We start from the raw sequence: 25,429 nt of genomic DNA on the forward strand, positions 1-25,429 counted from the left end.
TTAAATACTCATTCACCAATTTTATGATAATTCATTTTTACTTGATTTCTATTAAATTAAACGAATTTTGATTAAATTTTAAATTAATTTTAAATATTATTTGATATTCATCACTTAAACAAATTTAAAATTATTTTTTAAATTTTCATGGCCCAATACTAATAGATTATAATGCCTTTTGGCACCAAAACAGCCTCTCACTGCCTATTTTGTTACACAAGAGAGCATAAAAATGAGCCAAGTTGCAATTTGGGTCCCACTTGACAGTTGATTACAAGGCAAATGCATGAATTTGGCCGAGAACATGTTTAAACGCAGTATCTGAGGGTCCTAAAAATTAATATAATATTTCATATAAAAAAGTGTCATTCAAATTGTACAAGCAACTCTCCTGGAGAACAAAAAAATTGTACTGCCAACTCAAATTTTTGTTGGTACTATCCCTTATATGGCGAATTAATCTTGTTGAGACATTGGAGTGTGCATAAAGTGTGGAATCAAAGCTTGTAAAATGTCAGTTTGGACCCACCAGATCTTCCCATACATTGAACCTGCTGAACCTTCTACTTATAAATATTCAGAAGCACAAATCAGTGTCTAAATACCCAATTTTTTTCTCCTTCTTGAGGGCTGTGTACTTGGTAGAAGATGTTCTTCTCCCTAAATTCTCGCCTTTGTTATAGGAAATTCAGACTCTTTCTCTCTCAAGGCTGCATGGGTGTTGGCTACGTGGAATTGTTCTGCTGCAGATAAGTAGCTTTGGCTTCTCTATTACTGAGCATTGTGGATTTTTTTTTATTTATTTATTTTTATTTGGGTTTGAATGTTAGGTGCTTTTCTTATTAACTATTGGTGAATTCGAAAAATTTGGAACTGGGTATGTTAGTGAAGTTTTTTCTTTGATTTTTGAGCCAGAGTTCTGAAAAAGGGTTTGTGTTTGTTTGCCTGCTGTGAATTGAATATACATGCTTGAGAATCTATATAGCTGGAGGATTTGATGAGATGATTCCAAAGGCAAAAATGAGAAATGGGTTTGCTTTATTATAGCTTAATAAGAGCATAAAAAATTGTTAATTGACTTCCTGAGAGACAAAAAGGGACACTAATTAAGGTTTTAGGAAAATGGGCTCGTGGGTCTGATCAAATTCGTTCTGAAACAAACAAAATGGAAGGGAATTTGTCACAAGGAGGTATGATTCAAGGTGGAGCTCCTTTTGGAGGCCTTGACTTGCAAGGATCAATTAGACTTCGTCATCAAGCACTGTACCCGCATGCTGTTCACCAGCAACAACATCTTGTTCATCGCCAAGGCCCCTCAATCCATCCTTCAGTTCATGATGGTTCTCCCCTTTCCATGGGAACTTTGAACAACTCTGATAAAACCATTTCCCTGATTAATTACAACAAGGGAGATAAAGGGAAAAGTTCAGCAAGTGATGAGGATGAGCCAACCTACACAGAAGATGGTGCTGATGGTCACAATGAAGCAGGTAGAGGGAAGAAACGGTCACCATGGCAACGTGTTAAGTGGACTGATAAGATGATGAGGCTTTTGATCACTGCTGTGTCTTACATAGGTGAGGATATGTCTTCAGAATGTGATGGTGGGATGAGAAGGAAATTAACAGTTTTACAAAAGAAAGGCAAGTGGAAATTAGTTTCCAAGGTCATGGCTGAAAGGGGTTTCCGTGTTTCGCCTCAGCAATGTGAGGATAAATTCAATGACCTTAACAAAAGGTACAAAAAGCTCAATGACATGCTTGGAAGGGGCACTTCTTGCCAAGTTGTAGAGAATCCTGCGCTTTTGGATGTTATAAATTATCTAACAGAGAAAGAGAAAGATGATGTTCGGAAAACATTAAGCTCAAAGCATCTCTTCTATGAAGAGATGTGTTCATACCATAACGGTAATAGATTGCATCTGCCTCATGATCCAGCATTGCAGCATTCCTTACAGTTGGCTCTTAGAAGTAAAGATGATCATGATAATGACGATATGAAATGGAACCAACATGATGATCTTGATGAAGATGATCAAGAAGTGGAAACTGATGATCATGATGAATTTGAAGAGAATCATACTTCACATGGGGATAGCAGGGGAATATATGGGGTCTCAGGGAGCTCCATGAAAAGGTTGAAACATTGCCAGGGCCATGAAGATGCTCGTTTTGGGAATTTATCTCAGGATGGTAACAAGGGTTCCTATTCTCAGCTGCAGATTTGTCAGGTTGATATGAATCAAATGTCATCTGAAAGCACGAGAGCAGCATGGTTACAGAAGCAGTGGATGGAATCTCGCACACTTCAGTTAGAAGATCAAAAGTTACAAATTCAACTTGAGATGTTAGAACTGGAAAAACAGCGATTCAAGTGGAAAACATTTTGCAGGAAAAGAGATCATGAACTAGAAAAGCTGAGGATCGAAAATGAGAGGATGAAGCTTGAGAATGAGCGAATGGCATTGGAGTTGAAGGGCAAAGAAATTGGTGCTGATTTTAATTAATTGTCTGGATCTGTCATGATTTGATCACTTGTCACATTGCTTTCAGTTTTGGTAATATGCTGTTCAATAACAGCATTATCTTTTAGGAGGGAGAATCTTGCTGGAAATATTGCTTTGCCTGTTTATATTGTGCAAACTTAAGGTTGTGAAATACCATTATTGTTTGACTTCAGTGAAATGGTATTGTGAAGATATTGTGGCACAAATCTTTTCCTTTTAATCCTTTTTCCCCCTTTAATTGTCATGTATCGGAACTATAGTTGAAGTTTGGATATTTATGCCCATTTTTATGATTAAGCTATATATATTGTTGCTGTAAATGTTTGAATTGCTGTACTTCTGAACTGTTGTTTAGGAATTTTGAAATCCATTTTTAAACTTAATTACTGTGCATACTTATGAGGTATTAATACAGATACATTAAATGCTAATTCCAGTAGTTTCATGCAATAATAGGTTTTGCATTAGTGTTACTAAGCTATTTTATAATCAGTGTTAAAATTCATGCTGAACTATGTTTTATTGTCTGGCTGACATTAATATTGGCAAGTACATGAAGTTTTTCCATCAGGGAAGAAATAATTAGGTCCTTGTTATTCTCTAGTTGGGATGCATTTTGTGGAGAAGGTATTTCCTGCCTTCCCTTTCAGCATGTTTTGTCAGCTTGCTGGGGCAGATGTTCAGCATCTGTGTTCTTCTAGTTGATTTGTTTGGCAGGTAGAATTTGCCTTTAGCATGTTATCATTCTATAGCACAAAAATCATATTCTCTAACACAACATTTTCAGCTAACAGCTAAAACCTGAGGGGCATTTATATTGTAAGTTTGCAATTGTGTGGAAGTTTTGGTAGGACTAAGCAACTGACAGAGGAATACATTTTTATGGTGATTTCTGACTTATTGGAATTGCTTAATGAAGAGTTTTTTTAATTTGTTGTGGCAGGGAAAAATAAGCATATCATTTGAGATGTTTGCATTTTGTTTTGATATGTTCTTATAGGACTCAAACACTGGACTCACAGGATTTGAGCTTCTTCAAGGTAAAATAAAAACCTGATGTTTAGTGAGTAATTTTATCTTAGAAAGCTCATTTTGCATGATCATATTTAATTTGAAAGTTGCTATCAGGTACTTTTGAGTATTTGGATTCAATAGGTAATACATGTATAGGTGATAATGTACTAAAAAAGGCAGGTGCTCTTATAAACAAAAACCTTATTGTGTGTATGTGAATTGCTTCAGGATAGGCTACTTGTAGTTTGCTGCATCTCATGTTCTGTAGTTTACTCATCTGTTGTTGGTGTCATCAGGATTCAGGAACATGGGAGTTCAAGCTTATTGGAAAAGGAACTTCATAGTTTGCTGACAATTAATGACCTTGAGAATTTCAATCTTCAACTCATGCACAACAATATTACTGCAGCAGACCATTTCTTCAGGTTAACTGCCAAGGGAAAATTCTAACTAATGTCTCCAGAATGCATCGTAATATATTTACCCAGACCTGTAGCAGAGATGTGTTGTTAGCCTGTTACAGCCTACAGGAGAAGTGGTTGTTGTAAGGCTAAAGATATATGGCAACAAATTGGTCCTCCATCAATAGTTAGTACTTTCTTTTCCCTCTTTTATGCATGGTACTATTGCTAGTGCTTTCTTTTCCCTCCTTATTGATACATGGTTAAGGTGTTATGGGTAGGGGGTGTGACTAGGAGTGTGTTCATAGCTGCAGTATGGATCATCTAGAAGGCTCATAATAAAAACCTGACATCTAGAATTTGAGAACTTCTTCAGCAGAATTGTGCTATATCAGCATAATTTATACTTGATACTGGTTAAAAATGAAATTTAACCATGGTTAACCATCCATTTTATTGATAGTATGCATACCTTTAATTATATTAAAAATATAAACTTAATACAATGCCAGAAGATTGATTTGCAATATCTCACAATATCCAAGAAGGCTATGCATAGCAGTAATTAAGGGGGCCGCCTGACTGTAGGTTATAATGGTGTCTCTCCTTTTGTCCTTGTTTCTTACAACTTCTGGGGTCATATTTTTTTAACACAAATAGTTAACCTTTTGTGTTCTTTTTGACAATTTATAAGAGGTATTAGATTCCCATTTCTCTCCATATTCTGTTCAATATCTGAGAATCCAATATTTGCCTAAAGAATTGTATTCCTGAATTCCATAGGAATTGGCATCTCATTATCATTTTAAATTCCCCTGTGATTACCAATTCCTAAAGCACTTTGGTTTTATTTCTCCAAACATATGGTGGAAATAGCAATGATGCTTCCTACATTTATACTTGTGTTTCAATCTCTCACTGTGGTATGCAATGCATTGTTGCTTCTTTAGGAGTAGAGTTCTAGTACATTAATTATATTTGGATATTTGCCTCCATATGGACATCATCATGCATACTAGAATTGTCCCATGTCATTTCACCTCTGTTTTTCTTGGGAATCTTGAAACAGTAGTTTATGATTAGAGAGGATGGCAGATTTCTATAGTCTATTCAGGTTATGGCTTTAGGAAGTATAATTTTCTTAATTATTTGTAAACATATTATTTAAATATTTTATTAATATTCAAAATGTAAAATTACTAATGTTGCACAATATAAAAAATAGTCAGTTAATTTTATTTATTATAAAAAAATAAAAGCAAAAAGAATTAAAATATATTTTATATATAGATGACCTCAAGCATTCTACAATTTCTTTGGACCTGTTGTTTATTCTTGAATTTAAGATGAATTTAAGTATAATAATATATGTAGCTTGAATTTGATATGAGAATGTGCCTTTTCTGGGTTGATCAATTTGGATGGATGAGTGTGTTATTGACAAAGAAACTGCCCTTCATGTTCCATATAAGGAAAGATTCTGAAATGCCAAAATTTGTCATCTTTATCTTTTATCTCTGGTGAAGAATATTCATAAATCATGTGGGCATGATGGAAAGGAGTAGTCTGGAGTATTATGCAGAACCAAACTAAGATCTGCAGCTGAGTTAATTCAAATAACAATTTATATCAATTGTTAAATTAATTATTAATTTAATTGATAATTTAATTATTATTATTATTATTACTACTAAATGGAAGTTCGATAAAATCCTAATAACTGATGGATTATACAACAGAAGGCATGTTTATTTATAAGGATGAATTATCTTATAATAGGTAGATGGAGAGATTCAAACTCAATATTTTTTCACTTTTTATATTGAAGAAAGATTAATCAGACTATTCTAATTTAGTAAATTTGAATTATTTTATACAAAATATTAATTTAAAAAATTATAAAATGAGAAAAAAAATGTTTCAATATAATTTAACAATCTTTGGCATCTTTTATGAAGAAATTAAGGATTTTGATGGCTAATTCTATTTTCTTATATCTGCATTTGCAGGCATGTTACTCAGAAAATATTATTGTAAATTAAAATTTGAATTTCTCTTTTAAAATTTTGAATATCCCTAAACTAACCCTGAATGAAACAATCCCATTTGGGTCCACAAGAAAAGTCATCTCATACCTCGAGCAAAATGCCGTATTGCTCATTCCCACTAAGACCAATTGACCACCGGCCTACTGTTTATATATATATATATATATATATATATATATATATATATATATTCTTTCTACATTTAAATTTTTTAAAAAAATATTAAATTTAGATTTAATTTTTCATAAAAAAATTTAGTAAAAAAAATTAAATTAAATAATAATTAATAAATTATATAGTATAAAATAAATTCTTTTAATAAATTTCATTATAAAAAAAATAGGATAAATTAAATATAAAATCTTTCTATTTCTATATATTTAAATTAAAAAAAATAATATTATTTAGACTATAAAGAGTTGATCTCAATTCAAGTTAAAAAAATTAATTTTAATTACGTATTTATTGATATAGTGTAGCATGGAGAAAATTTTGTATTATATGATTTTTTTTTTTTTAAGGGAATAGCCGAAAAGGCATTTTGTTCTTGTGTACCACTAATGTAAGTCTCACATCACATCAATGAAAGTGCTTAAAGAAAAGCTAAGAAGGAGAAAAAAGAAAGGTCAAAATTTAGCTTAAAGAACAATTTTTTTTTTTTTTTCTGAGTTTCATACTGTATTATGTGGATTAGCATCACTGTTGTTATTGAATAGTGAATGTATATTTGCATTATATTTATGTTAAACTTTAAATTTAGAGCATCTCTCTGCAAATAGAATCAGAAGATGTGTATATTATCAACCAATTTTCATACCTCTGTGCGTGTTTTGTGCCCAAATTGTGGGCCGCTCGGAAAGTAACCAACAGAGTATTACCAAGCACAAAAGTCATTTAGCAAAGGCTTATCTTGTTATCCATTTGAGAGTCTCACGTCAAGAGAAGTGGACACGAGTGATGAGTAGCTGTGAAATATGAGTAAAGCAAAGGGAGAAATGGACGTGAGAGAAAGGAACTCACATATGGTTTTTTGTTATTATTAGCTGGGAAATTATTAAAGGCACTCCAAATATTAAATTTTAGTGTTTTTCATTTAAAGATTACAGCATACTCTCAGTATATGTAAAAATAATTTTTTTTTATAAAAAATTATGAGTTCTCCTTATAATATAGAGAGTATAAATTTTATATGATACATGTTCACCCGATACACTTAATAGTATATCTCTTACATAAATATGAGTTCTTTCATAAATCATGAGAATTACACATACACTTCAGCCTTGTTTAGTTCAAACTCTTTTTTTTCTGGGAATTGTTCCTGGAAAGTTAACTTATGAATAAGTTACTCCCCTTGAATTGAAGGAAATTACTTCTTTTATTTCTTGGAAAGTTAAGTCAAAATGATAACTAAACAAGTTGAGTTTGTTAACTTCCTAAAAGGCAAAGTTTCTGAATGAACTTATCCCAATCAAATAAGCCCTTTGAATGTATCGTAGAATTTGCACTATTTGCTGGTCTCTCCTCTTTCTTCCCCTTGTTGGTGGCCAGATGGGGGCCTCCACCCTTCTTTGCCCAATATGGGCTTTTTCAGTGCTTTGTTATGGGGTCCATCCACAAACTCACTTTTTGTGCTATAATATGTACTTTGGGTTGTCATGAGTTTTTCTTAATCACTTAACTAAATATGGTTTTATTTAATCAAGTATTGGGATCATTTAATTACATTTTACTAATAGCTTCTCATATATTCACATGTTCTCATGTTCCAATGATACACCTTTTATATATCTATGATTAATATTCAAATCTTCTCACATGCTTTGTAATCCCTTTCAATTTACTCTATAATCATCCCCTAGTTTTAAAATTTATTCATGTCCAACTCCTTTAATTCGTTGTTATATGCCATAAAATCAACAATAATGATAATAATAAGGTTGAACACTCCACTATGGAAGGTTCTAGAGTAATGTGATTATACATAAATTATAATTATATTTAAAGAATGTAATCAAGGTTCCTAATGAATATAATCATTGGATTTTTTTTTATTAATTATGTAAATAAACTAATTAAAGTAAGACAATAACAAAGTAGGAAAAGTGACAAATATCATAATAGTTGATAAAAGCATAAGAGTCATTGTTACATTATTTTAGAACTTGATGGGTCACATTCAAGTGATTATTACCTATTTAAAAATAAATAAAAAAGAAATATAATTAAAAAAAAAAAGAAAGCTTTACCCTTAAATTTTAGAATATATGTGATGAGTATATGTGAATGGTATAGCCTACTTTACAATTCTAGATGTGAGAGTTTATAAAGGGCAAAAAAAAATTTATTTTTTTAAAGAAAAAATGAAAAAGAATCCACATGGTGGTTGCTTAGCTGGTGCCAGATAAATGTGGAGGTTAATCCACATGGTAGACAGAAGATGTAAGCACATCACATGCCCACCCATGTGAAACAAACCTTTTGTCTACTTGTAACTTTTTCTATATGGGCCAGTAAATTAAAGTCTCTCTCTCTCTCTATATATATATATATGTATATATTCTTCTCTATTTATTTTCATGTCTACAATTTACCATTAAAAAAAATTGTATTTTCTATTTTAAATTCAGGTAATTTATTTTCTTTTATGTGTTACATTTTTAATCCACATAAGATCTTGGACTTGGTTTTCATCTGCACATCATGCAATCATGTTATAGTTGGTTGACATAAAATAATATAAAAAATATATATATACAATATTCAAGTTAATTAAATTAATGAATTTAATTATGATTAAGAAAAGTTTAATTAATTTGTTTGACATCTTATTATTCATTCATTTGATTGATGATATGAACTGTACACAATATAATGGTGCCAACTACTATTTCTTATTGATTTTCCAATCATAGTTGTTACTTATTAATTAAGCTTGTTTACTCTTAGTAATCCTTGTTTTAAACGGTTCTAATTAGAGACATATTATTCATCTGACAGATTTAAGTTTGAGTCATTCACTCGATTTTTTAATTTTTCATATGCAATTATTTATAAATAAACATATCATCAATTGAGCTAATCCCAAATTATAAAATAAATGTTATATTATTATATATGACATATCAAACATCATCATGAGTGCATTATTTTAAAAGCATCACATTTGCATGTGGGTGATGCTCAAAAAATATTTGCAGGCCAAGATATATCATTTTCTCTATAAATAAATAAATAAATAATACAATATTTACATATATTAATTATATATAAGCAACCACAACCACAAGGGGTATCCCATTATACACTCAACTTGTTAATTATATGACCTCACTTCACACAAATTCTCACAAGCACCACTTGTTTACCATGTGATGATTCCTTTCTTAACAATTACAACATGTCTGCCTGATGCCCTCATATATATTTATAAAATATTTTAAAATATCCAAAAAAAAATATTAAAATTATAAAATCTTGAATTTAAATTTTAATCAAAATTAATTATAAAAAAAAATTAAACTCCAAATCTCATATGTTATATATAATGTATTAAATTATGAATTATTAATTTAATGAAAAAAATATATATATTCATTAGGATTAATTATTTTCTTATGATTATATTAAGATTAAATTTTATTTTTCACGATTTAAAAGATATGCTCACATTTTCTTATATCAACTTAGTTTATTTAGAATTTTTAAATAAAATTTGAAAATTTTTTTAATTGAATTTGACTGATAAGAAATAAGACTTTCATTTTTATAGATTTAATCAATTTTATTGAATAAAATTAACTTTATGTACTAAGATTCTATTTATTTAATAAAAAATAATTTATATATAAAAATATTTTTCATTATTTAGTTATAATGTTAAACAAAATATATATATATATATATATATATATATATATATATATATATATATATATATATACACACATCACAGAGCTAGAGAAGTTTTACAAGGCATCTAATCTAATGTCTATCCCTTACATTCCAGCTAGATAAGTTCTTGCCAGTGAAGCAATTACAAAAGAACAAAACCTGTAAATATAATGCCTTGTAAAAGAAGAAAAATAAAATAAATTATATATACCCAAAAAAAAAAATTAATTTATACTCACAAATCTGTAAGAACAAAGCTACCAATAAACATGCGCAACCCTTCTCTCTCTCTCTCTTTAAATTTATCCTGTGGTTGGCATGATGTTCCGTTAACGCATAAAATCCCCAATGATCCTCAATTTTTGACTTTTGGCCCATCACCTACAGCCCCACCCAATTTTTTAATGTTCTAATTATTATTATTTTTTTAACTTTTGCCGAAAGATATTTTTTATTTATTTTTTACCATTATACGTATTTAAAGATGCAATTTATTAATAATAAATGGTTAAATTAATGCTATAAAGTTGATTTCAGCTAAATTTTATCAGTAAGATTAGAGTTTAAATATTAAAGTTTTTTTTATTAAAAAAAATTTATTTAAATATTACTCTCAGTCGAAAAGCGAGCACTAATTAAGCTCAACTCTATAAAAATATTCTAAATTTGGCAAATAACATTTTTAAAATTAATTTTTTTATAAAATTATATTATATTATTTTCATTATTTACATTATTAATCATAAATATTACATAATTATTTCGTTGATTGAATGAGATTTTTTTTATATAAAAAAAAATTTAATTTTCTCTCTCACACTCATTTGGCCTTAGTAATTAATTTAATGACGGAAAGGATGAAAATAACCCATGAATTATATAGCTTTGTTGAAGATGTGACTGGTCCTTCTCACTATCAATATTGTGTAATTCATCTCAAATTAGGATCTATCCATCATAAAAAAATGAACGGTGCCGATTCATTTTGATGTTTACTTACCTTGTTACATTATCTAGCTTTATAGTTTATATATGTTCCATTCATTTTACCCATATGCCCTTCAATTATTACAAATTACCAAAAAAATAATAAAATGCCTTCAGATTATTAATTATTATTTTTATATTAATATTTTGTAAAAGAAATTAAAAAAAAAAATCACATTTAACTACTGCACTGTAATTCCAATTTGTTCCCCACTCATAATTTACAACTACATACATTATTTTGTGCATTGAATTGCCCATTGATTGATTAGGGCCCACTTCTTGCATTATGTGTTGGGCAATCCACTTGTGTTTTTTTTTTACACTCAATAATTGATATTCAAAATTAGATTTTTTTTAAATAATAATTTTTCATTTTTTACTCTCCACATTTTTGATTTTTTTTTACCAATATTTTCTAACCCTAATCCACAAAATGGACTTTTTGGTTTGACTCAAAAACTTCTAAAAAAAATTTATGATGAAAAAGTCATGTCAATACTATTGGAAAAAAAAAAGTAATTTGAAAAAATTATTTTTTAGTATTTTTATAAGTAAAATTTATTAAATTTAATTTTAAATTATTTTTTAATACTCTCCTATGGCTATATTTAAAAAATATATTTTTCTGAACAATAGCATCAAATAGGCTATAAATATATAAATTTTTATTTTTTAATTAAATATCTTTTAATTACTTTTAAAAATAAATAATTTTAAATCATATATATTAATTACACCCAAGTAAAAAAAAAAAAAAAACTAACTCTCTCAACCACCAAAATCACTATTTGAAGTCATTTTCAAATGCAAGCAAGTGCACCTATAAGGTGTAATTTAATTATGAAAACTAAGTAAAAATAAATAAATAAATAAATATGGTTAATTAATTATTAGCAGTAATTAATTAATCTCACCAGAAACTGTATATATACAAAATTAGAGAAACAACCCATTAATTAGAAAGGCTAATAGTCCTAAAAAATTGTCCAATTATTTTCAGATGATGGGTGATTAGAAGATTAATCTTAGCCCACATTAAAATTTTTGATCTCCATATTTATTATGGTAGGTTGCAACTCTTAACTGAATTGGCCACCATTTACTTCAATTCAATAAATAGCTTGGCCTAATAACATGGCCTACATCTAACTAGTTTAATTCAACAGTGGATCCCACTTTCAAATGTCCTTTTTAAGATAAGTTTATGCCCAATTTTCTTTGCACAATTATGAAATCAAACTACATTTGTCATAATCACTGTAGGCCCCTTCCACCACAACCACACTATAAAAAATAAACCCTTTTGGTATAGCTAATGGCTAGGGCAATTTTGGAATTTCAAATGAAAAATATTCCACAATCATAGAAAATTCTGAGTTACAGAGACAAACCCAGATCACAAATCAGGTGATGAAATAAAAAATTGTGAAATTTAGGTTCAATGATTAAAGGTTAATGTAATATCCATGTTAGGGGTATTTTTGTAATTTCACTAGTTAGCTTCCCCATGTAGCCAACCCCCTCCCTTAAAAATCCCCTAAAAGCAAACCTGATGTTCATCTTCTTCACCCTTAAAACAGCCTCAAAAAACATAAATAAAATTAAAATAATAAAAATAAAAATAAGAAAAGATGACCTACATGGCCGGCTTTTAACTAAATTTAGCTGGACGGACAAAAACCAACTAATTGTCACCACCGTCTCTATGTGCAGCCGTTGATAAATTCCTGCAATAATAATTTTTTATTTTTTATTTTTTATTTTTTATTTTTTATTTTTTAATAATTAATAAATAAAAATACATATTTATTTGTTATATATCTTTCTGTGCCACTTCAATAATTACTGTGAGGCAGCAGGTGACACCTCTTACTATGCTTTGTAACCGGCTAACCCTAAAAAAAAAAAAAAAAAAGAAAAAAGAAAAGAAAGAGAGAGATTCCACAGCTAAAAAAAAAAAAGGAAAAATTACTGGTGATATAAATATAAAAAGAAAAAGAATCAACTTCTTGAGATTGACAAGCAGATCTCACCGAAATAAATTAATAAATTCACCATACAAGCGCAACAGGCCATCTTCATAAAACCTTCGACAGAATTCTCCTTCTTCTTTTGCTTTGATGATGGTATATTTTTATTTTTTCTTGTGATTTTTATTTTTATTTTTCTTCCACGCACGCAAAACTACTGTAATTGAAGAAACAGAGAGAAACAAAAGAGTCCTATGCTAGGGGACTCAAGTAGTTTGCTAGCAACCACAACAACAGCCGCTGTTGCTGGTGGTGGTGGTGGTGGTGGTGGTGGTGTTGCTACTGCTGGTGGAAGTAGCAGCGATCCTCCTCCTGCTCCTTCTACTCATCAGCTACCTGGTGGTGGTGGTGCCCATGAAAGCTCTAGTGAAGTTGGGCATGTGGGCTCGAACAATTCATGTGAAGATGATAAAGGAAGAGGCGATGAAGGTGACCGCAGCTTTGGAGGTAACCGGTGGCCAAGACAAGAGACTTTGGCACTCTTGAAAATAAGGTCGGATATGGACGTGGCGTTTCGAGATGCCAGTGTAAAGGGTCCCTTGTGGGAAGAGGTTTCCAGGTGATTACAGTGTTTTATTTATTTATTTTTTTGGGTTTTTCATTATTGATGCTGGAGATCTGAGAGTACTCAAATCTCTCTCTATTTCCTTTTTCCCCTCCTTTTCTTGGCTAGTTTTTCTTTATAATTTATACTATGCAGACAAATTGCACTTTTTCTCTCTGATTTTGATTACCCTTTTGCTTTAAACCGACTCCATTTCTCCATCTTTAATGCTCTTTCTGCAGAAAACTTCAGCTCCTGCAGGAGAAGAAATTAAATATTTATTTGCAGTAATTCAGATCGAAAACTAAGCCTGAATTGTACATGATTCTCCATTAAATAGGAGAATTAAGATTATCTTTAGCTCTTAAATATAATTCCCAATGGTCTAATGTGTTCATCAATATACACATTCGATCCAATCATTTCCAGCTTTTAGCTCTTTCCTTGAATTTATCGGAATGATGTTTATTCTCTTAATTATGGATTTATGGGTTCTTGCATGTTTATTTTATGTGCCAAGAATTTGCTGAATATAATTATTTAAGATGGGATATAAAAAAAGAATTGGTTTTTCTTTTGTTGGAAACTGCTGTTTTCAGGAAGCTAGCAGAGCTTGGTTATAATCGAAGTGCGAAGAAATGCAAGGAGAAGTTCGAGAACGTGTACAAGTACCACAAGAGAACCAGAGAAGGCCGAACTGGTAAACAAGAAGGCAAAACGTATCGATTTTTCGATCAATTAGCAGCGTTTGAGAATCATGCTTCTTTTTCACTCTCATCACCACCACCACAGCAACCGCAGCAGGTGAAGCCTCAAACTCCAGCGGTGACGCCTCAAACTCCAGCGGTGACAACCATAGCAATGCCAGTGGTTAATCCTCCGGCTCTTAGTGTTGGTGCATCTCCTATTAGTACTGTTCCATCGACGATAACTAAAGCAACACCAGTAGCTACTACTAGTATGTCTCAAGGCATTGTCACAACAGGAATAAACCTCTCAATCCCTTCATTTCCATTAACAAACCCTACAATCTTACCCTCAGCACAAGAAACAACAAACCCTACAATAAACCCATCTTCTTTCTCTAACTTTTCCCCAGATCTCCTCTCCAATTCCACCTCTTCATCCACATCGTCAGACGTTGAAATCCATGGGCGGCATAGGAAGAAAAGGAAATGGAAGGACTTCTTCGAGAGGATAATGAAGGAAGTGATACACAAGCAAGAGGATATGCAAAGGAAATTCTTGGAAGCAATAGAGAAACGCGAACACGATAGAATGGTGAGGGAAGAATCCTGGAGGATGCAAGAAATGGCAAGAATCAATAGAGAGCGAGAAATTTTAGCCCAAGAAAGATCCATAGCCGCTGCAAAGGATGCTGCCATAATGGCATTTTTGCAGAAGCTATCTGACCAGCAAAATCCAGGTCAACTTCAGAATAATCCTCCACCACCACAGGCACAGCAGCCACCACTGGCAAAGCCACCACCGCCGCCACAGCCACCAGCACCAGCTCGAGCCCCAACACCACAACCCATAACTGTGGTACCAATGGCATCTGCAGTGACGCCACAGCCTGCGATAAATCTGGAAACGAAATCAGGTAATGGGGATCAGAGTTTCACGCCAGCAAGCTCTTCGAGATGGCCTAAGGTAGAAGTTGAAGCTTTAATTAAGCTAAGGACTCATCTTGATTCCAAGTACCAAGAAAATGGACCAAAAGGGCCACTATGGGAGGATATCTCAGCTGGAATGAGAAAGCTTGGCTACAATCGAAGTGCGAAAAGATGCAAAGAGAAATGGGAAAACATAAACAAGTACTTCAAGAAAGTGAAAGAGAGCAACAAGAAAAGGCCTGAAGATTCAAAAACATGTCCATACTTTCACCAACTTGATGCTTTATATAAAGAGAAGAACAAGAGCGACCCTTCATCAAACATTGAATTCAAGCCTGAGAATTCAGTGCCTTTAATGGTACGGCCAGAGCAGCAATGGCCTCCTCCTCAACAAGAACATGGCCCAGCTGATGATTCAGTCATGGAAGATTTGGAAAGTGATCAGGATCAACAGAATCATCAAGATGACGATGAGAAAGATGATGATGATGATGATGATGAAGAAGAAGAAGAAGATGAAGCCGGAGGATATGAAATTGTAGCCAACAGGCCAGCAACAATGAGCTCAGCTGCTGGGTGAGAGTTTTGAAGTATTTTAAGGCCAAAGAACAAAAAGCAAGAAAAGAGAATTTTTGTGAGAGGCGTTCTTAGATCCTAATTGGAGTTGCAAGTTGCAAGCGGTGATGGGCAAGATTCCGGCAGCCGTGAATTGGGGTGGAAGAATCTCGTCAACTTGTAAGCAAGAAAACACATGGTGAGGGATCCATAGCATTTAGTCAGTGGATTATATGTTTAATTATTTTTATAATTTATTTATTTTTTGCTAAATAAATAAGGTGAGAGGAAGAAGAAGAAGAGAGTTTCAGGTTCAAAAAGAATAAATGAAAAATGAGACTAGTGTTGTATTTTTCTTTTATTTTCCATGGTGGTGTAAATGTTACAATTTAGAAATGGTTTTTAATTAATTTTTTCTATGGCTCAACATTTTCCAAATTTTCATGGCTAAATTTTAAAGGGTTGATGCAGAAAGATAGGATAGAAAAGAAAAAATTTCTCTTGGGGCGGAAACTATGATGTGTGTAGTTGATATATAAGACATAAACTGAAAATGGAGGAGCACCAGCCACCAGGGCTGCCCTTTCCAAGAGGGACCTTGCCACTACATGCCAACATCACATGCAGGGGATGGACCTTCAAAAGGTCCACTAGTATGAGAATCTTCTCTAAGTTCCTAATCTCAGGGCCTAATCTTAACACACTCACTTAATTCTTTTTTTTGTTTTTTTTCTCTTTCTTCTTCAGTTTTTAATTGCTATTTCCTCCTGGTTCTTCATGTACCAAGAAATTGAATAATTAACAACATACTAATAACTTAATTTAGAGAGTATTTGTGATATTTATTTTAACTTATACGCTAATTAAATTATAAAAATAAGCTTACTTGTTTGTTTATAATACTTTTTTAGGTTTATAAATTAAATTTATAAATTGAAAAAAATAAGCTGAAGGAGACCGGCTTTTCATTTGAATATTTATAAGTCTGTGCTTGTAAAATAATTTGATTAAATATTTTATTATATTATCTCATTTTAAACTCATTTAATATCATTTTTAATTATTTTAATAATAAATATACTTATAAGTTATTTTTTACCAAACAAATTAACTATTTATCATTTACTTATAAGTATTTTAATAAACATGTAACTGCTTAAAATTTTAAATATTTATAAAGCTCAAATTAACTTATAAAAACTAAATATTTATAAGTTGATTTTCATAAGTTAATCTAAACATCCTCTAATTAATTGGCTCAATTTTGTAGATTTTGTGTGAAAATTCAGCTCTCATGGTGTCGGTTTTTTTAAAATTTAATTAACAAATAATATGGATCTTCAATTATTTTATTGATTAAATTAACTTCTATTGAATTTCAATGTGATGCCAAATTTTAATTTGTATTAGTAAAATATTTAATTTTCATTTCATTTCAATAAATTTGTTATTAGTAGTCAAATTTTTAACAATTTTTTTATGTATTAATTGAGCTATTTGTATTATTAATTAAGATAGAGATTAATTACTTAAAATTTTGATGCAAAAGAAAATACAAAGTTTTAAATATAGGATTAATATGATTTAATTTGTATACTTATTTCTTCTCATTGGAAATTTCCTTTTATTATAAAGATATTAACATTGAAAATATATCATATATTGAAATAAATTTTAAATGGTTCGATGGATACTTATAGCTTTGATATAGAATATCCTATCATTTTTACTATAATTGAATTGAAATTTCACCCTTATCATTTTTACAATAATGCATGTTATAATTAAATTGAATTGAAATTTCACCTTTTTTTTTGTTTTTATTTACAATATTCAATATAGATTTTTTTTATAAAAATAGAATTATCAATACACTGTAACAAATATAGACTTTAACAGTATATATTACATACTATTAAAAATTTAAAATATATTATTAATAAGAATTATCAGTTAAAAATCAAGTGATGTGCATAAATTCTATAAACTAAAACTTTTAACATTATTTTCATATTAATTAACAGCATATATATATATATATATAGAAGCCAGGAAGAATTTAGCTTACACCAACCAATTAGATCAAGTCAGCAGACTTCCTCAATGTGCTCAACCTAAGATGATGGAAGATAAATAAAAGAACCTGGAGAAAACACGATACATCATAAAACAAAGCTAAATTGATCAACAACCAGAGAAAAATGGAAGACCAAGCCTAACAAAGAAAAATAAACAAAACAGAAAACATAACGGCTAACAACTACTCTAAAGAGACAAGCCCCGAAATAAGCCAGAAGAACGAGATCTATTGCATGATTGAAGAGCTAAGCCCTAACAGAGGACCAACAACATAAACACAGCGGAAGCACTTAGCACAACTCTTCTCTTACAACCGTGCAATAAAATCATTAGACCTTGACAGACCTTGCTTGGTCAATAAATGATATTCTATATATTATTTGTTATATTATATATTATTTTAATTTGATGTTATTTACTACTTTAATATTAAATACAAAATATCATTGAAAAAATGTTGTTAAAATTTAAATTTGTTGCAATGATAAAAGAAATTATAAATATAAGAATCTTTCCAAATAAAACCGAAAATTAAGAATCCCTATACATTTATAAAATTCTCAAAATAAGTGGGCAAGAATAATAATTGTGGGATTGAGAGAATATAATATTATTATGTATATTTATATTTTTAAAGAAAAATTAAAAGGGTATTGCATGCTTTATATTTTGAGAATAGCTAGTAGTAATTTTGATTCTCAAATAATAATGTGGACATGTCTTTAAAAAACAAAGGAAATGCCATATTTCTTTAGCAAAAATTGGTGCATTTTATGTAAATTGAAAATTGTAGGGATACCCTGCGATTCTTGGTCTCTCCTGTCCAACTTCATGAAAATTGGTGCAAAATTTTGCCCATTAAAGTTGTGTCCCACGAATTGATTGGTCTGTATTATTTATGGATAGGAATAGATATTCTGTTGCACAGTTATGGAATTCTCCTCCTCCTCCTCATTATAACAAAAATATTTTTAAATATTAATAAAAAAAGTACTTGAAAAATTATTTTATTATTTTTATAATTATAATATTCTTTAATTAATATATTTAAAAATATATTTTCCCAACCACAATTTCAACCTAAATGCCCACATATATACCCAATTTTGTAATTCTGCTTTCCCTACATATGGGTCCACAATCCACATAGTCACTGAAAATAATTTCAAAAATAATAATTTCATTGAATGAGTCACTCAATGAAAAGTCACTCTCTCATATATATATTTATATAATTAATTCAACTTGTGAAATTGAAGTATGGCTTTTTCTTCTTTTTTAGATATCAAATCTTTATCCCAATATCTCCATTTATAGAAAATTATTTATTTTATTATATAATTTAATCAGTAAAATCTCATAATTTTAAACGATTTTAGTAGCACTAAATCTCATAACATTTCAAATAATCTAAAGCGTAACACTTAAAAATTTTTTTAAATTAGTATTAAAATGTAAATTTTATATTTTTTCGAGCCGTGCAATTTTTTTATTGAATTTTTAAAATTTAAAGAAAAATAAAAAAAAAAGGGTGAGAAAAAGTTTTATTTTTTGATGGCACATTTTTTTTATTGTTTAAGATGAGAGGATTTTGAAAAGGAACAAATTAAATTAAGCTGCAGGCTTTGAATTTAATTAATTCATGTTTGACACGTACCACATGCACTGCCCCCTAATTTGCCCTTTTCCACATTTACAAGTCATTAAATTATGGAAAGTATTTTCTTTGTAGCTTACCGTTAGCAATTAAAGAGGTCAAAAAAATCAACCTTAACGCATAACACATGGATGGAAAATGCCTAGCTATATAATTGGACTTTTCTTACTAGAGACTATCGTGATTCATGCAGTGAAATTCACTCTTTTTTATATATTTATATTTTAAATTTATAATAAATTATATTTAAATAAAATTTTTTTTATATAATTTTAATTACATAAATATAAATTAAATTTTATATGAAAATAAATTAAACAATTAAATTAAATTATTTATATTAAGATATATAAAGGATTAATTAATATATGCACAATGAATGAATGTATGAATATAAATATAAATATTTAATTTATTTATAAATTTATTTTTATATAAATTTGAATTTATAATTTTTTTTAAGATAAGCCATTTATAATTATGCTTTTTTATTTAAAGAAATTATTCGTGTTACATGTTTTGATTTCTAATTCTGATCTCACAATTAATTATTCATTTTGATAATATAAAACATAAATTGCTCATTAATTCATCATGCAATTTTCGAAATTATGTTTGGTTTTCATTTCAAATTGTGTAAAAAAGCCAAGAAGGTAGAGCGTCAAAAAAAAAAAAATACTAATTGGAAATATAATTTCTCATAATATGATTTCATACTTTATACTTTTGAAAAAAGGAGAAAGAAAAAAAAATGTATTTATTATAAGTTTAATATTATATAAAAAAGTTCAACAATATTTAAATTAAATATATTAATTTTGAAAATTATATAAAATTAATTAAGATACGTACAAAATTAGTACAATATAAAATATATATTATTTGTATAAATATTTAATTTTATAAAGGATAAAAATATTTAATTTAAAAAATATTAAACTTACTTTTATATAAAATCAAAATTATTATTATTATTATTATTATTATTATTATTATTATTATAAGCACCATCCCATAATCATTTAGTTTCAGATATATAGAATCTATACGTACTTTCATATTTCTTTATTTTTGTAATTATTGTTATAGGTATGTATATATATTGAACTATTGAACGAATTTAAATTCGAATTATTCATATTAGTCTACTTAATTTTTTTTTTTTAATAAAAAGAACAAGGACACCAACTTCTCTCTCTAAAGGGGAAAAAACAAACTCTCCTCTCTCTCTCTCTACACTCAGAAAACCAACTCTCAATTTCAGGGGGGTGGTTGTCGAACCTCCCCCTCCCCCTCTCCCTCTTTCTTTTATATGTTTTTTTTTTTAAGTTTTCTTTAATTTGTGTTAGTTTCATTGTAGGGCTTTTCCAGTCTTTTAGTAACCCATTTTAGATGGGACTTTTGACGAGTCTTTGTGGCCACTATACTTCCATCAATCCAATAGCTGATCTATGACTAACCTGGATGAAATCTTTATCCATGAGTCTCCATGCGTTAGTGGGTATCTCAAAGTAGGTGTTCTTTTAAGCTACATGAGATTAAGAGAGCCTGAGCTTTATCTAGTCTTTCCTGGGTTCTCCGGTATATACTTAGTTCTTTACTTAATAAAGTTGCAATTACTTATACTCTGCCTAGCTTGCAGTTCCATGGAGAGACTATTTAGTTGAGATAGTTGTGCTAGGTTTGTTATAATCTTTTTATTGACATGTGATTATATTGAAAAATTAAATAGTGATTAAACATAATTTTCAGACACAGCCATGGTCATGGACAAAGGCTAAATTGGACCGAATGAAATTGGTTTTTTTTGACATTAACTTGAGTGCAAGTGGGTTCGATTTTGTCTTAGACAATGTAAATGATCTCTTTACTACTTTGTTCATGAAAGGGATATGCAACTTGTACCTGAAAGCTGTGACCTCCGGCCGGCATCTCTTGCGCTCTGCAAATTTTGCCCCGTGGCAAATTCTTATCACATACTACATTTCATCGCTGTTGACCCTTTTACTTCAAAGTTGATATATCATTTACATTTGGCATTGATTGATGCAACCCTAATTAGTATCTCTAATGTCCGACAATAGTTACCGTCTTATTCCATATTTTTTCTGTAATTTTTTTTCTGTAATATTTTAAAAAAAATTACATGAATTATATAATTTAGAATTTTTAATAATTTTCCGAATTCATAAATTATTTGATAAATTTTTAAAATATGGGAGAAAATAAAATGATAATAGAAGAGTTAATTGTGCCATTGACCATCTCAAACGTAAGTTACGTAGCCAAAATGGTACGTTGTTGTTTTGTCTCCATCGATGGCGCATCTCGAAAACTTCATGTGCGCGACCTGTGAGTATAATACGTTGTCGTTTTAAGCGATTTATAGTACCATTCGTTCCTTTTTATTTACTAGGGTGTATCCCTTTATATCTGTTTTATGTTTTAAAGAAAATTAATCTTTTTTTAAAATTTGTAATTGTCTCTTTCAATAATACCTTCTCCAAAAATCAAACATGCATTATCCTCTTACATACGTAATGAGTTTTATAACTGCACCTAACACTTATTAGTTATTTATAGTAATTTTTTTTTAATTTTAATATGAATGGGTTATTTTTAATATATATTACTACTCAAGTCAGATAGCCAACACTCGCATAAAATTATTCAACATGACAGTCAAAATGTTAATATTCACCTAAAGGATCAAAACCGAGTGAAAGGTTACTTAAATCAAACAGTCTAAGTCTGAACCAAATGTAAGCCGATTTAGGCCCAGACCAATCAACAATATTTCTGCTCGCCTAGCTAGCCGAGTATAACCTATACCAAATAATAACAGTATCAAAGAAAGGAAGGCCGATTATTTAAGAGAAAATCTCGAAATGTCCACCCGAAATTACCTCCGCAATTAAAGTAACTATTATTTTCTTAAAAAACTATAAATATCAAAGAAGAACCTGAGGTAAGGTATGCATATATACTATCTCAAGAAGAACCCGAGGTAAGGTATGCATACACACTATCTCAAATCAAATCCTAAATCATCTTTTCATTATGTTTTTGCTAATTTGAGCATCAGAGTGATTGACTATAGTGCCACCGACCTCACTTCTTTTATTTTACAAATTTACGTGGCAATAAGATTGGACTTTCAAAGCTCACGATAACATTATATATATATATATATATATATATATATATATATATATATATATATAATGACTATAAAAATATTTGTAATATCTTATTAATGAATCATGGCTCGCACAACTAATTGGTAGACTTCATATAACTGGATATGAGTTGTCTATCAAATTCAAACTTATGTATATAATCAAATATGTAAACCATATAAAGACAACTCATGTATAGTTGACATATGAAGTCTACCAAACGTAATAAGTTGTGGCGAGCCGCTATCCACGATACTGCTATATATATATATATATATATATATATATATATATATATATATATATATATATATATCTGTGATTTAATATTTTTTTATGCATAATAATATAATAATAATATTATTATTATTATTAATTTTTTAAGTCAATGAGAACGAAAGTATATTAATAAAAATAAGAAATTAAAAATTTATCAGTGAATATGATCAAAGGTGAGATTTATTATGAAAAATTTATTATTATAATATAATTGAATAATAATAAGTGTTTTATAAATATATAAATTTAACTATTTATTATTTTGCTTGTTCATATATTTTTATGTTAAATTTCTTCAATAATGAAATGTTGAATTTATCAAGACTAATTAGCTTTTAATATCTTATAATTTTTATAAAATATATATAATTAGTGTAAAAAATCTAAATTTTTTCTAACACTATTTAAGAGTTTATATATATAACAATGAAATAAATTCAATTTGATGTAATTTCATATCATATTGATCTTTTTTAATTCTAATTATTTTCTATTCAATCTTTTAATTTTGTTTGATAGAATCAATCATGCACACATATAACAATAAATACCAATACTATTAATTTTTATTTGATATATAATATTTTGCATAATTTCATTTTTTTTATGATATGGAGAAAAATTTTAAGAAAAAAAAAGAAAAATATATTAACATTAGTAAATTATTTATAAATAATAATTTATTAACTAATTTTCTTATATAAAAAATAAAAAATAATGTTAATAAAATAAAAAATACAATGACATTAGTAATACTTATATTCATATGAAAATTAGACTCTTTTTAAAAAAAAATCAATTTATATTTATATAGAAATATGAATCTATTAAATTGGAATAACAATTTTATATTTAAAGTATGGTTCCTAATTCTTTTTATATGCATTAACTATTTATCAAATTATGATAAGATTATAGTATTAAAAAAAATTATATTTTTTTTACATGTAAACATATTAACATTTTTAGACTTTTAATAATTTACCAGTTAAAAAAATTAGTATTATAAATTTTAATAATCTTTTTAATTATATTAATTTTAAAATTAAATTAATAATTAACATAATAATTAAATTAATACTTAACATATTATGTTAATTATTAATTTTTTAATAATATATATTTACTTATTTAAATGCTTTTTCTCATATATATATATATATATATATATATATATATATATATATATATATATATATAACTTATTTTATATACTTTGTATGTAATTATGTATTATTTAAAAATTATAAATTCATATAATTTTGTTATATATTAAATATTAATTAAATATTATTTTACAAATCAATGAATTTGAATTATTTTTTACAATACATTTCGTTGCAATAAAAATTTTAGAAATATATCTATAATTAAAATAAAATATAAACTTATTTTATATGAAATATTTTTTGAAAAAAAGTATAAGAAAGTAAATTAAAAGAAAACTTAAAAACATTAATAAAAGAATTAATATATTTGTCTAATAAAAACTAATTTATTTTCTTGTTCTTTTACATAAATTCAAATATAATGGTATTAAAAAATTTTAGATAAATTATAAGATATATATATATATATATATATATATATATATTAGGATTCATTAAAAAAAAAAGCTATTCATATAAAATAAAACAACTTAAACTTTAATAGAAAAGGTCTTAGATAATAATTATTTTTACTAATAATTTATTTTTAAATTATTATTATTATTGAAATTTTTCCGATATGAAATGATTTGGATATATTATTATTATTATTATTATTATTATTATTATTATTATTGATGAAAAGTAAATAAAATATTTATTATTGTATTAAAATATTTTTATATAAATAATTATAAGATAGTGATAAAAATCTATTAAGATTTAATAAAAAAGTTATTCATTGAAAATAAAATATCTTCTTATTTTTGTAAATAATATAAATCATGAAAAGTATTTTTGACAAAACTAATGTCCACTCCTTCATATATATATATATATATATATATAAAGTATCGTTGTAAATAAGAAAAATAATGAATGCTATTTTGAGAAATACCAATGTTCCCCCTCTACACACATATAGAGTAATTAAATAATAAAAAAATTAAGGAAAAAAAATAGAGGTGAATCAAATAAAAAAAAATTATTCCTCTAAAAAATTATTAGAATAAAATTTAATGTTAAACATTTATTTTATCATTTAAAAATATTTCAAAAAAGTCCACATGTTTAATCGATAAATTCATTATTTTTATAATAGAAATATTCAGAAAATACATAAATTTATTAAATAAATATTATAATTTCAACCATTTAATCAAGCCAAGCAGATTGGCAAGTCTACTTTTGATATGAGTAAATTTTCAGTTATATTCAAGTCTCTATCACACTCTGTGATTCCATATAAAATAAAGTAAAAATAAAAAGACAGACAAATAGCACATGGACTAATAATAGTTTCAATGGCCCAAAAAGTGGCCTCCCGTAGGGCACAGAGCCATTAATTTTTGGAGACTAGGCTAGTAAGGGGTCCTTAGTAATGTGATTATAGACATAGGTTTTTGTTTGTAATAAATTTTTTGAGCTTCTGTTAAAGCTAAGGTTGGAGCAGTCTGTATTTTTTTTTTTTTTTCACAAGGAAGCAGTC

The 25,429-nt window shown here is 28.3% G+C and overlaps 2 protein-coding genes across 2 annotated transcripts; both read left to right on the forward strand.

Annotated features, from left to right (window-relative positions):
* Positions 1 to 373: 373 nt before the first annotated feature.
* LOC110669387 (uncharacterized) lies at positions 374 to 2,889 on the forward strand. The gene has a single exon (XM_021831039.2). It carries the CDS (start codon positions 1,166 to 1,168, stop codon positions 2,504 to 2,506), a length of 1,341 nt encoding a protein of 446 aa, XP_021686731.2. The 5' UTR covers positions 374 to 1,165; the 3' UTR covers positions 2,507 to 2,889.
* Positions 2,890 to 12,815: 9,926 nt separating this feature from the next.
* LOC110669385 (trihelix transcription factor DF1) lies at positions 12,816 to 16,025 on the forward strand. The gene is made up of 2 exons (XM_021831032.2): positions 12,816 to 13,442; positions 14,027 to 16,025. Exons 1-2 carry the CDS (start codon positions 13,078 to 13,080, stop codon positions 15,621 to 15,623), a joined length of 1,962 nt encoding a protein of 653 aa, XP_021686724.2. The 5' UTR covers positions 12,816 to 13,077; the 3' UTR covers positions 15,624 to 16,025.
* The last annotated feature ends 9,404 nt before the right edge of the window (positions 16,026 to 25,429 follow it).

The sequence above is a fragment of the Hevea brasiliensis genome, chromosome 12, assembly GCF_030052815.1.
Source record: "Hevea brasiliensis isolate MT/VB/25A 57/8 chromosome 12, ASM3005281v1, whole genome shotgun sequence".
Taxonomy (NCBI): Eukaryota; Viridiplantae; Streptophyta; class Magnoliopsida; order Malpighiales; family Euphorbiaceae; genus Hevea; species Hevea brasiliensis.